Source organism: Myotis brandtii, unplaced genomic scaffold (genome assembly GCF_000412655.1).
Source record: "Myotis brandtii unplaced genomic scaffold, ASM41265v1 scaffold247, whole genome shotgun sequence".
Lineage (NCBI taxonomy): Eukaryota > Metazoa > Chordata > Mammalia > Chiroptera > Vespertilionidae > Myotis > Myotis brandtii.
In genome coordinates this window covers 442,106-456,039 of record NW_005359352.1, presented here as the reverse complement: position 1 = coordinate 456,039, position 13,934 = coordinate 442,106, and the positions used below count along the sequence as shown (strand labels likewise).

General features: G+C 56.0%; 1 protein-coding gene across 1 annotated transcript in view; it reads left to right on the top strand.

Annotated features, from left to right (window-relative positions):
* KCNF1 (potassium channel, voltage gated modifier subfamily F, member 1) overlaps nucleotides 1-1,263 on the top strand; it is a 1,892-nt gene extending 629 nt beyond the window's left edge. Inside the window, exon 2 of the mRNA XM_005867226.2 lies at nucleotides 1-1,263. This exon is cut by the window's left edge and continues 1 nt beyond it. Within this exon, the coding sequence (XP_005867288.1) occupies nucleotides 1-1,005 (1,005 nt within the window). The 3' untranslated portion in view covers nucleotides 1,006-1,263.
* The last annotated feature ends 12,671 nt before the right edge of the window (nucleotides 1,264-13,934 follow it).

Sequence of the window (13,934 nt, the reverse complement as noted above, 5' to 3'; positions counted from 1 at the left end):
TGCCAGCAGCGCGTCTGGAAGTTCCTGGAGAAGCCCGAGTCCTCGCGCCCCGCGCGCGCCGTGGCCGTGCTGTCCTTCCTGCTCATCCTCCTCTCGTCCATGGTCATGTGCATGGGCACCATCCCCGAGCTGCAGGTGCTGGACACCGAGGGCAGCCGCGTGGAGCACCCGACGCTGGAGAGCGTGGAGACGGCGTGCATCGGCTGGTTCACGCTGGAGTACCTGCTGCGCCTGTTCGCCTCGCCCAACAAGCTGCACTTCGTCCTGTCCTTCATGAACATCGTGGACGTGCTGGCCATCCTGCCCTTCTACGTGAGCCTGACGCTCACGCACCTGGGCGCGCGCATGATGGAGCTGACCAAGGTGCAGCAGGCCGTGCAGGCTCTGCGCATCATGCGCGTGGCCCGCATCTTCAAGCTGGCGCGCCACTCCACCGGCCTGCAGACGCTCACCTACGCGCTCAAACGCAGCTTCAAGGAGCTGGGGCTGCTGCTCATGTACCTGGCCGTGGGCATCTTCGTCTTCTCGGCCCTGGGCTACACCATGGAGCAGAGCCACCCGGAGACGCTGTTCAAGAGCATCCCGCAGTCCTTCTGGTGGGCCATCATCACCATGACGACCGTGGGCTACGGCGACATCTACCCCAAGACCACGCTGGGCAAGCTGAACGCGGCCATCAGCTTCCTGTGCGGGGTCATCGCCATCGCCCTCCCCATCCACCCCATCATCAACAACTTCGTCCGGTACTACAACAAGCAGCGCGTCCTGGAGACGGCGGCCAAGCACGAGCTGGAGCTCATGGAGCTCAACTCCGGTGGCGCTGGCGGGGGCGAGGGCAAGGCCGTGGGCTCCCTTGGCGACCTGGACAACCTCCCACCACTGGAGCCCGCGGCCAGCAAGGAGGGGACCTGGGGCAGCCGGCTCAAGATCTCCCACAGCGACACCGTCATCCCCCTCCTGACCCAGGAGAAGCACCACAGGACCCGGCTGCAGAGCTGCAAGTGACGTGGGCCATCAGGGCGCAGGTGGACGGATGCTGTGACTGTCCGTGCCCCCTCCCCCTCCTGAGCAGAACTCTGAAGGCCCTCTGGGCATCTGCCATGAGGCTGGGTAAGACCCCGTGCGTTGCTGGCTGTCCGGGAGCCGGCGCTGGGGAGGGGTGGCGGGGAGCCAAGGCAGGAGGGGTGATGGAGGCTGTTTCATTGGCGGCAAGGACCCTGGTCCCATTCTGTATCTTTCAATAAAGCCCTGCTCTGTGCACCCGCCCGTGTCTCAGGTTCTCTTACCGGCTGGGGATCCTCACCCCTGCCCGACCCCTGGATGGGGGTGGCTCAGGCATGCCCAGTGCCAGGCCCGTGCCAGGCCGGAGGTAGGTGTGCAGGCCAGGGGGGTATTTTTAGTTGGAAGCTAATTGCAGAAGGGCTCACACGCAGGGCTCGGCGCCAAGGAGCCTTGCCACGTTCCAGGAGGCTCTGTGCCTGCGGCTCCTCTTTCCTTCTGAGGAGAAGCTCGCTCCCGGGCACGCCCAGCAGGGCGAGGGCCACCGAGCTGGCACGCCCGGCAGCGTGGTTACCACGGATTCATCACCTGTGCAAGGCCCTTTTCACAGCTTCTTCCCATTCCTTCTAGCAACCCTGCTAGATAGGCATCCCCATTTTACAGATAAAGAAACTGAGGCCTAAGGTCACGCAAAGGAGGGATTCAACCCCAGATCTGATGATCCCAAAGCCCAAGCATCGTCTCTCTCTTTTTTTAAAAAAAATGTTTTTTTTTTAATTGATTTTAGAGAGGGAGGAAGGGAGAGGGCTAAAAATATTGATGTGAGAGTGTTGGGGAGGGGAGGTGGTGGTGGTGGTCCCCGATGCTGCTTCCTGTATGCCCCCTACTGGGGATCGAGCCCAAATCGAACCTGTGACCTCCTGGTTCATGGGCTGATGCTCCACCACTGAGCCACACTGGCTGGGCCATGCACTCTCTCTGACACCAGGTGACGTGAGGACAGGCACATGCTTAGGCGCATGAGGGGAGAGTGGACCTACAGACCAGGACAGGCCTGAGCTTCCCTGGGATGGGCAAGTCTGCCCTCCAGCTCCTCCCTCCTTCTCGCACCAGCACCTCTGAGGGAGCAGGTAGACTACCTGAGCCTGCCCAGGTGGCCCCTGCTGGCCGGGGTGGGGAGCCCCAGGAAACAGAGACAGACAGACCTGGGTCTGAAACCAGGAAGAGATATCTGAGATCCTTCTAGCTCAGTTTTCCCTCCTCTCCCTCTCCCACCACTCCTTAGCCGTGTGGTCTAAGGGCTGTGGATTCAGCTCTCCAACCTTCCTTCCGAGCACTTATAAAATGGGAATATTAGAAATAACCTCGGAGAATCAGGGTGCTAGCACGGTGCCTGGCACATAGTAACTGCTCAGTGAGTGGCGGCCATTGCTGTTACTCTGGGCGGCACACGCAGCCCCCTCAGGTCTGGGCTGGGCCGGGCATGCAGAGGGGGAAGTGGGGACAGGGCACTGTCACACTGTCCATGGTCAAAGGCCGTCTCCTTGCCACAGAGTTGGTCCCAATTGGCCCCTCCCTAGGCTTCCACCTCCAGGAGCCCCAGAGCTCTGTCCTTCCTTCCCTGGCGGGCAGCTGGTGCAGAGGGAGGAGCCTGCGGGGTGGGGGGTGGGGGAGGTGGTCCCTGGCATTCCGGGCAGGGCCGGTCTGTGTCTTCTCTGGGCCCTGGCTTTCCCATATGCGAAGAGGGAGGATTCTTGGGTTCCCACCCAGTCTGCCCTCCCAGGGTTTCAAAGCCTCGGCTGTAGGGCTTGCTGTGTTGGGGACTCCAGGGGTGGGAGGGCGTCATGCTGGAGGGGGCCGAGCAGGGGGGCCTTGGGAGAGTCAGGGCCACCCTTGTGGGGTGCAAGTCCCGTGCCCCCCCCCCCCCCCCATGTTTCTCCAGGGAGATGCTGGGTCAGGGGACCGTGGAGGGCAGAGGAAGGAGTGGGGGAGGAGAGGGTCCGGGAAGAGGGGCCTGTTTCCCGGGCTCAGTGGGGCCTGCTGAGTGGGTGCGTTGCCTCTCTTTGTCCCCCTGCCCCAGAGCCCTAGGGAAGCCTGAGCCGGCCTGGCCTGCGGGCTCTGAGCCGGGAGGGGAGGGGAGGGAAGAGGCGGGGGCAGGGGCAGCTGGAGAGAGGCCAGGGGGCGCCTTCCCTGCTGTTCGCCGGGGGTGGCGGGGGAGGGGGTTGGTCGGGAGGTGTCTTTGCAGCCACAGAGCATCTCGGAGCCGTTTCCTCCGCTGGAAGGAGCCGAGCCGGGAGCGTGGAGGTTTGCTGCGTGTCCTTCGTGCATGAGGGTCGCTCAGGGTCCAGGTCCCAGAGGGGCCCGGGGTGTCTTTAAGGAAAGAGGGGAGGGAAGCACGATCTTCGGACCAGACGCTCAGGCCATGGAGTCAGGGCCCAGCCTGGCAGCTTCGGAGGCGTCTGGAGGTACCGCCTCCAGCGAGGAGGTGACACACCAGAACACGGGGAACTGTGACCTGGGACTATTCCACACACCCCCGACCCCCCGAGGACACGGGAGCGGCAGGCGGACCCAGCACCTGCCCGGGCGATGGTGGTGGGTGAGCACCCGCTTTACAGGGCCCCGCTCCTGGGGGAGGCGGGCACAGGACTGGTTCCAGGCAGAGGCCCTGCCTCCCCCCAGCCCTGGCTTCGAAGGAGCTGCTGGTCCTAACCCCCCCCCCCCCGCCCCCCACACACACACACAGGAGGGTAATTCAGTGCCTCCCCAGCCCCTGACACCTCCCTGGGTGACGAGGGACGGTGCACCCAGAGGCCTCCCCCTTTCCGCCTGTGAGGACAGCTCCGTGCACTGCCCACGGGACTCCAGTGGCAGCAGATTTGAAAGGGGGTTTCAGCGCCACCCCCCCCCCCCCCCCCCCCGCCAATGCTTTTCTCCACTTGTGGAGGCCGAGGCGTGGCTACAGGTTTGCGTGGGTTTCCAATATGGGTTCCCAACGTTGCCGACAGAAGCAGGAGGTGGGAGCCGTGGCTCTGCGGCTATTGTCTCCGGCCAGCCGGGGCCAGGCTGCTGGGTGGGCGCCTTTATTGCCCTCGCCGGCTGCCTCGGCTGCAGGTGAGCCCCTTGCATCCTGTCCCAGAGCCACCGTGAACTGCCTCTGGTCACACAGCCAGAGAGAGGTCAGCCGGTATGAGCTGGGAAACCTCTATCTCTTCCCCAACTTTGGCAGAGGACATGTGACCACCCCAATACGTTCAGACCCGACCCTTCCCAGCCACGGGTGTGCATCCCCTGCAGACCTGTAGCCTCCCTCCGCTACCCCCTCCGCTGCTCCCTCCTCTTGCTGTTCTCCAGGATCCCGGTTCCTTTCCGCCTCTCGCTCCCTCCTGCCACAGGCTGCGGCCCCCTCTGATGGACATGTCCTCCCTCCCCCGCTTCCTGAGCGTTTCTATGTCCTTCCTCCGGACCACCGCGCCTTTCCCGGGTCTCCCTGTCTGGGCCAGGTGCTGCTTACTGCACCGCGTGCTTCTCTTCTGACACTCATCACGTTTGCAAGTTTACCTTTATTCATCGGATTTTTATTTCTATAAATCACTTCTATCTCTCCCACTAGACTCCTTGAGGACAAGGTCTGGGTTTCTGCTTAACCTTGAACTCCCAGATCACAGCACCGTGCCCAGCACCTAGCGTGTACTTGATAAGTATATGCTGAATGAAAGGACATGTTAGCTTACTTACATCAACGACTCTCCCAGCCTACCCACTCTGCCACACGCTAAAAAAGTTGTTACTTCTTCTCTAGCTCCCCTGACTGCTCTCCGCAACAGACATAAACTTCCGCTTCTCCGCACGGCGGCTCTGGCCAGCGTCTCTGGACTTCACAGGACATACAAAGGGAGGTTAGGCGCTGCCCTCCCCCTTCCTGCCCACTCGCTGGCCCCCGGGCCTCGAGCCTCTGCATTGCCAGGCTTTGCCACATGGACACTCTGTTCTGCGACTATAATTGTTTCTGTGCTTTGACAGTTAGGCGGAGTCTAAACAAGTGTGAACCAATAACCGGTGTTTTAAATATCACGATTATATAACAGTTCTTCGCAGATGTAGGCAAGGAGAGGGACTCGATGCCACCGGTGAAGGGGCGGCCCGGACTGTCTGAAAAGCCCCGTGCTGAGATGCCCTCCCGTCCTCAGCAGGATTCTCCATGTCTCCACCAGGACTTGGGCTCTTCCTCCTGGAGCAGGGGTGGGCAAACTTTTTGACTCGAGGGCCACAATGGGTTCTTAAACTGGACCGGAGGGCCGGAACAAAAGCATGGATGGAGTGTTTGTGTGAACTAATATAAATTCAAAGTAAACATCATTACATAAAAGGGTACGGTCTTTTTTTTTTTTAGTTTTATTCATTTCAAACGGGCCGGATCTGGCCCGCGGGCCGTAGTTTGCCCACGGCTGTCCTGGAGGCATTCTTTCCGGAGCCTTCTAACTGCCCACGGGGTTTGCACCATTTGCTTTGAGGTCCAGGGCACGGCTGTCCTCCCGAGATTTTTTTCACACCGCACCCCTGGGTTTGGGGTCAAGTGTTTCAGTTTCTTGGCTACCGCCGTCCTCTTTCTTGGCGTCCGTTTTTGTTCTGCTGCGGGTATAGCCTTGGGTCTCTCTCTCAGGATAGGTCGAGAGGACTCACCGCCGAGTCGTGTGCCCGCCTGAACGTGTCCTCCCTTTGCCCTGGCACCAGGCTGACAGCGGGCCGGGTGAGACTCCGTGCGACTTCGGCCGAAGCCAGTCTCCTGTTGGTTCTTTTGCGGGTCACTGGACTTTTCACTCTGGATTTCTGTGTGCCTTTGGAATTCTGAAACTCTTTCAGGACGTAAGATGTCACCTAGGAAGTATGCAGCTTTTTAAGCGTTGCCCGTTCAACACTTGGTAGTGACTTGAATTTGGAGACTCCGGTCTTTCTTCAGCTCAGAGAAATGTACTGTTATTAGTTTCCTGCATTTCTCCTGTGTTTCCCTCCAAGGACTCTTCCTAGGATCTGAGGAGCCGCGCTACTCCGTGTCAGTGATCACTCGGCTCTGTCTCCCCTCGCCTGCTGCCCTACTTTCCGAGGCTTTCTTGGCTTTTGTGCCTGTAGTATTGCTTTGGGCTTCCGCTCTGCTCATTTTATTCATCTAATTGCCTCCATTTTTTTTTTTTTTTGAATTCTGACTAAATTTCCAGGAAATCTTTCTTTTCTGGTTGCTCCTGTTCCGTACCAGCTCGCAGCCCCGTCCAACTCGGTTCTCCTGTGCAGAAGTTCCGGAAGCGACGCCAGCCTTGTTTGGAAGGACCCTGAGCTCGGAGGACTTGGGTGGGGAACTCTCAGTGTCTGAGACAGTGAACGCATGGGAGAGGCAGGGCCTTGGGCCGGAGAGACCGCCGCTCACACCCACCAGCCCAGCGGTGTGATCTTGACTCCCACAGCCTCCGGCCGCCTCCGTTGTAAACGGGAAAATTCCTCTGGCCTCGCAGACTTGCGTGGGGATGAGAGGGGGTGTGGACAGCTAGCTCCCACGGGCCCTGGATTCGCACCTGATTGTGAATGAGGCTTCGTGAGTTCACCCAGCACAGGCCCTGCCCTCTTTCCACCCCTTTCACCGAGGGAGCGAGCGGAAAACTACCTTTGTCATCCTCACCCAGAGCTGTCTGGCTCTGGGACTCTATACATATATGTATGCATTTTAGTCTTTTCTGGGCAGCTTCTCATGCATATTCAAATCCCAGAGTTCTGGGAATGATCCAGTGCTTGCTGCGCAGTGTAATTGATCTGAATATAGCCCCGCACCGAAGACTGCCAACCCCCTCCTCCCTCCCCCACAACCAGTTTGGGCCAAAGATCAACACACCGAATACACCCGCGAGGACTAATGGAAACTAATTGTTGGGGCTGAAGGAGTCCTTTCCTCCCCCTGGGTTTGTTGTTGTTGTTTTTAAAAATATATGTTTATTGATTTCAGAGAGGAAGAGAGAGGGAGAGAGACAGAAACATCAATGATAAGAGAGAATCATTGATCGGCTGCCGGCACAAGCCTACAACCCGGGCATGTGCCCTGACCGGGAATCGAACCCAGGACCCTTCAGCCTGCAGGTTGACGCTCTCTCCACTGAGCCACACCAGCTAGGGCTCCCCTGGGGTTTTGTTTTCCTTTGAGTCTAGTGCCCGGGCCTTTGTTCACCCTCCTTTCTGTGGGTGACCTACCGTCAGGAGCGGAATATCGGGGAGGCCGAGCGTGTCCCTAAGCTCTGGACAGTGACTGCTCCTTCCTCTGAGTGCAGGACTCAGTTCACTAGCCACCTTGGGTGGCCACCCCGGGCTGGCACTGCCTGGAGATGTCGACAGGGGGCGCTGAAGGTGATGGGGCAGGTAGGGAGCAGGCTTCCGGCCCCAGGCCTGCTCCTCAAGTCTCCCTGCCCTCCTCCCAGTGAGGGCTGGGGCGAGCCACCCACCTGCTCCGGGGCACCTGGGCCAGAGGCGATGCAGCGTGAGGGAGGCCCTGGTTACGTCAGCGGAGGCACATCCTGCCGACCAGGTTCCTGGGGGGTGAGCCGGGCAAAGGCCCCACCTCCAGGAGGGGGTGGCAGGCGGCAGTCATAGCGAGCTGCCGCTACGAAGCCCTTGCAGGTACCTCCCTCCCCCCTGAGTGGCCAGTCGAGGCTGGCTGTGCGGTATTATTAGGGTAAAGCCCTTTCTTTCATCAGGAGAGCTTTGGAGAGAGAAATATTCCCAAGCCTTTTAAAACATATATTCGTAAACCCTCCTTTATGATTTGCAATAGAAACTACAAGGAGTGTCTACCAGCCTGAGAAACAGGCCAGTGTAACTGCCCCGGGGGAAGAGCTTTGTACCCATCTGCCCCGCGCGTGACATCAAAATCCCGTGGCGGCTGTAGCGATCGATCACTGATCGTCTGGGACCAGTGACACTCGGCCCAGCCCACCACTGGGTCTGTTCTAACCGCGAGGAGGAGCCGGGAGAGCGGGGTGTGGGAATAGACATGGTGGAAGTCGGTGGCCTGCAGGACCCCGAGAGCCGAGAGCCGACCGGACCACACGTGCGTCTCTTTTCTCCGCCTCTTGAGCTGTGGGAGGAGCACTGCCTGCCCTGGTCCATCCGTCTGTCTGTCTGTCTGTCTGTCTCCAGGACGGGAAGGTTGTGACAGGTCGCTCAGCACGAGGACGCGGGGACACTGGAGAGGGCTCCCTCAGAAGGAAGTCCCTGAGCTTTTTAAACTGTAAACTCGGTCTGTGCTCATTACATACAATTCTAGTAAAGCATAAAGCTACAGACGAAAGGTGTAAGTCCAACCGCATGGAGACCACTAGCCATCATCCACACCCCTCTGCGGGCACCTCCTGCTTACCCCCGGGGGCGCCCGATCCTCTCCCCCTGCAAGCGAGAAGGGAGGGGGCTGTGTGCTGCCGTCTCCCCCGGGCGGGGGGCCTCTCCGTGGCCTGCAGGTGGCCTCTTCTCGCTGTGCTCACATGGTCTTTTCTCCACATGTTTTAAATGGGTGTGGGGTGGAGGGAGAGAGAGGAAGAGAAAAAGAGAGAGAGAGAGGAGTGGGGAGAGAGATAAAGAGAGCGAGAGAGTGGTCTGGAGTCTCTTCTTCTAAGAGCACTAATCCCATCATGGGCCCCCCCTCACCACCCCATCTAACTCTAATTACCTCCAAAGGCCTCGTCTCCAAACACCATCACATTGGGGGTTAGGGCCTCAACATACGAATCTGGGGGGAAGCAGCATTCAGTCTAGAGCAGGAGGAAGCCCTCCTTGGGCACCTACTGTGCGCCCAGCACGGAGCTGGCTGCTTTTCACCCACTGGGTTATTTGTTCTCACCCCCACCCCCCAAAAAAAGGCATGGATTGTTGCCCTCGCCTCACACATCAAGAAATTAATGTTTGTGGCAGAACTGGGGTTTAAACCAAGAGAGCCCTTTTGCTACGAGGCGAAGGGTTCACGAGAAAGACAATTTAAAAATGGCCCCAAAGGGAGGGAAAGGCCTGGGAGGGGGGATGGAGGGCTGCTCTCACCCTCTCGCCCGCCTGAGCAGGCTCTCCGGGGAGGAGGGGACCCAGCAGGCCGCTTTGCAGGTGCCAAGAGGCTCGCCCTGCCCTGGAGACACCCTGCACTGACAACCCCCCACCCCCTGCTTCCCAGAATGGGGTTCTCACTGTGGCTTCTGACACCAAACCTCGAATTGGGCAGAACAAGTCCTTAACGATCATTTTCTCTAGCGATTACACTGGCTGTTGAGCAAACCTTAATAGTAATTAGTTTGCCAAAGATAGCAGCCCCCCTGGAGAGCAGAAGAGATGGTAATTACCACAGCAGCCTTTCCAGCGATTTCCTGCAAAAATGAGCCCCGCTCCCCCCGCAGGGTCTCCCTGGGCCATTTCAGCCCAGAGCCTGAGGCCCAGGGCGAGGCTGCTCGCCAGCCAGGCGTGCCCACCTCTCATTCTCTTCGTCCCTTAAGTGGCGATCACAGTTTCGCCTTCACCACTGCCTTCACCTCGTGTCTGCCAAGCAACCTGGCGCGCTCACCAACCCCTGGGGGGGAGGGTATATCGGGGTGCCTCACGCATATGGGTGTTTCAGATGAACCTCGAGGGCCCTGCAAGCAGGAGAGGGGTGTGAGCAGGCGGAGTCTGATCCAGGGCTGATCAGCAGGGACCCCGCCCCAGTGGGATCTTGTGTCAGGATGAACGTCTCCCTGAAGGCCACAGCGGAACTAAATCAGGAACGTGACAAGATCCGATTATTGGGTAAAAGGAAACGTTCAAAATAGGGCGGCAGTAGCCCGGAAGGCGGCAGAGGAGAGGAAGGGGCCCAGTGGGAGGCCATGGCAGCAGCTGGGAGACCGTGGAGGACAGACAGCCACCGGCCTCGCCACCCGCCCAGGCGCTCAGCAGGACGGCGCACGCTGGAGAGTAAGGGGAGCCCCAGCCATGGATGGGCTGCCCAGAGACTGCGGGTCACAGGAGGGCATCGTGTGCAGGTGACCCCAGAAAATATATTTTTTTAAACATTTTTTCTGACTATAAAAGTATTTTGCATTTAGTAAAAACAAATAAGAAAAGTATCAGCAAGTAGAACCACATAGGCAACTGCTGTTCACACGCGGCTTTTGACCCCATGCATAGATCTCTACATGACGTTCTTGCGTATATTTCACATAAACTCACAATGCGTAGCCAGTCTGCCCGTATGGATACAATGCGCTCACAGCTGCAGCCCTAGTCTAGACGTTGTTTTGAATTCCACGTCTGCCCTGGTGCCGGAAGCCAAGTCCAGCCTGTCATAATTGCAAGAGTTTCATCAAAAGGGTGATGGAACTTGGGTACTCAACAAGGGCTGAGTCACATAAGTTATCGCCTGTTGGGAACGGCTAAAGGCATTTCCCCAAACCTGGACTGGGAGTGATGCTGTGCTGAGGCAGCGGGGCCTGCTGGGTCCGGAACGACAGTTTTCTGGGTTGAGGGTGGAGGCACAGGGCTGGCCTACAGACACTAGGCAATAGGCTGGCTTCTCCTCCCTTCAAGCCCCATCTGAGTCAGCTCCCAACGAGGGTGTGGTGGGCGGGGGGAGGGGCCTCGGCTGCATAAACCAAAGCTGAGCCTCAAACAACGGAGCAGAAGGTACCTGACAGCCGTGGGCCGGGAGGGAGACATCCAAGCCCAAGTGTGCCGTTTTTATTTCAAACAAGTGGCAGGACACGATAAACAAAACAAACTCCCAGCAGAGCACTAAGTAAATTCCAGTCGCATTCATCAACACTAAGTATAAAAAGCCGATAAATATTAGGAAAAAACACTGTTTAACACCTATGTGTCCTCGCGGTTACAAGAGACTCTTAAAATATGATGCTGAAGGTGGAACCCATCAGAGATAAATGGATAGGTTTGATCATGAAGAGAGAAGAGCTCTACTTGCTAAACCAGCCATAAAGCAAGCAAAGGCAGCGACAGCCTGGGAAACATCTATAACCTGTCAGGCTAATGAGAGATTCAACAACTGTGATATATACGGAGCTGTGACAAATCAATAGGAAAGACAGAAATACTCCAGTAAAAAATGACAAAAAGACATGGAAACATATCACACAAGAAGGAAATACAATTAGCTGACATATGGACAAATGTTCACCTGCATGTTAATCAAATACACGCGAAAGGAAGTGTTGTTTTGCCCTGGTCTTCAGTTGGCAGTCATTGGTGAGCCCAGGTGCAGATACACTGGCATTCTCATGCACTACTCTTGGGCATATAAACAAATATTCATGGAGGCATTTTGGTGATGTATTTTTTAAAAAATCTTAATTTTTGCATACCCTTTGATCCCAGTAATTCCACCTCCAGGAATTATTCCAAGGAAATAATCATGAATATATGCGAAGACTTAGCTGCAAAGACATTCATAACAGCCTTATTCACCAAAGCAAAAAAGTTGACAAAATAGAGGATTGATTCAGTCCTGGCTGGTGTGGCTCAGTTGGTTGAGCATCATCTCATGCAGAAGGTCGCCGGTTGATTCCGGATCAAGGCACACGCCTGGGTTGCCAGCTTGATTCCCAGTGGGGGGCATGCAGGAGGCAGCCGATTGATGTTTCTCTCTCTCCCTTCCCCTTTCTCTCAAATCAATAAAAACATATTTTTTTTTAAAAAAAGGGAAAAAACAGAATGGAATACCAATTGGCTGCCTCCTGCACACCCCCTACCACGCACCCTGACCAGGAATGGAACCAGCAACCACAGGCCAGGGTAGCATTTCATTCCTTTTTACAGCCGAATAATATTCCATTGTGTTGATGGACCATATTTTGTTAATCCATCCATCTGCTCATGTACTTTTGGGTTGTATTTACTTTGGGGCTGTTAGGAAGAATACTGCTGTGAAGATTTGCGTACACGTTTTTGTTGAACATACATTTTCATTTCTCTTAGGCACTTACCTGGAGTGGAACTGCTGAGTCACGTGATAACTCTTTGAGGAACGTCCAGGCTGTTGTGCAGAGCGGCTGCACGGTTTTACATTCCCACCAGCAGGGACGGAGGGTTCCAATTTCTCCGCATCCTCGTCAACACGTATAGGGTGTCCCAAAATTCACGCAAGAAGTAACTTTGATAGAAAACACAGGTTTATAATTAAAAATTGTAAATTTTTTTATTGATTTATAAAGTATGCAGTATAGGGTTATGTATGGAATAGCACATTGGGTAAATGGCCTCCACGGCTTTGCTGGCACAGACGCAAAGCCGTGGTCTTCATTGGTCTTCATTGTCCCTGCTCCTGGGCCATCATTGGTACTTGGTCATGCTTATCAAATTGAAGGGATTGAAATCAAAGGGCAACAGATATTAGAATCTGATTCAATAAACCAAGTGAAATTAGGCTTTTATTTTTGTTGTTAATGCTCATGCAAAATTCAAATCTTGCGTGAATTTTGGGACGCCCTATATTTCCTGTTGTTTTGATTGCAGCCATCCTAGTGGGAGTGAAGTGCTATCTCGCCGTGGCTTCCATTTGCGTTCCCGGTGACTAACGGTGCTGAGCATCTTGCCATGTGCTTATTGGCTATTTACGTGTCTTCTTTGGAGACCGTCTCTCAGATCCTCTGCCCGTGTGCTCATTGGCTGCTTGTCTTTTGTGGTTTAATTGTCCCCCCTGGTTTTGGATCTCCGTGAGGTTCCATCTTCCTATCCGCCTCCCCCAGATCCTCATAACAGTCCACCCCTTGCCCCAGCCAGCACGGGCAAGTCTTTCCTCTATAAGGAAAAAGAACACAGCCCAAACGGTGTGGCTCAGTGGTTGAGCATCGACCTATGAACCAGGAGGTCAAGGTTCAATTCCCCGTCAGGGCACATGCCCAGGTTGCAGGCTCGATGCCAGCGTGTGTGTGTGTGTGTGTGTGTGTGTGTGTGTGTGTGTGCAGGAGGCAGCCAATCAATGATTCTCTCTCATCATTGATGTTTCTACCCCTCTCTCCCTCTCCCTTCCTCTCTGAAATCAATAAAAAAATTACATTTTAAAAAATATAATTAAAAAATAGAGGAAAGAACAGATAGTAAACTTTTTACCATTTCCTCTCCTTTTCTTATAATCCCTCCCAAGGAGCTAGCCTCTCCTTGGGCTTTTCCCTCAGGCATCACCACCCCCATCCAGAGACTGCCTTTGGGCCGCATTGCCCTGGCTCACTTGATATTTGGGGCTATTTTTAAGTGTATCTATTAAACCTGAGACAATTAGCATAATTCTGCGACTTCCTCCCTACTTGAGAGAAAGCCATTTGCCTCCCTCAGCCGTGGATTCATTAAGAAACTCATCAGCGAGGGCCGTCCAGGGGGCCCTTTCCATCGGCGCGGAGTCACCAGACACCGAGCAGCAACTCCCTCACCTGGGAAGCCCGGCCCGACACAAGGAACCTGCGCTTTGCAAATGGCCAGCGTTTGCCGAAAGGAGTGCAGCACCCGGATGGGCATCCAGGTAACCTCCTCCTCCCGCCGGCACGGAGGACTTGGGGTTGCTCCTGGTCTCCGGGAAGGTGCTGGACGCCGCAGGCCCCTTCTGACCTGGAATAGATGCTCAGCGGGGGCGGGCGGGCACAGAGCGGCCTCAGAACAAAGGGTGGAGCATGGAGTTTTTGGAGGCCGAGGTTGTGAGGGTGGGGGCAGGGCAGCCTTCCCCGCTTGTCTCTGAAGTCACCCCCCATGGGCTGGCTCCCGTTCACAGCTGCGTGGGACCAGCTCTTGGAATAGATTCCCAGCTGGTCCTGTTCTAGATTGAAGTCCATTTAAATCGAGTTAAAATATCAAGAAGGATCCGCCTGCAGCATCACATGCCTCCTCCCAGCCCCTGGGATGAGAAGTGTGAAGCAAGAAGCGAGACTGAGAAAAGGCTGGAT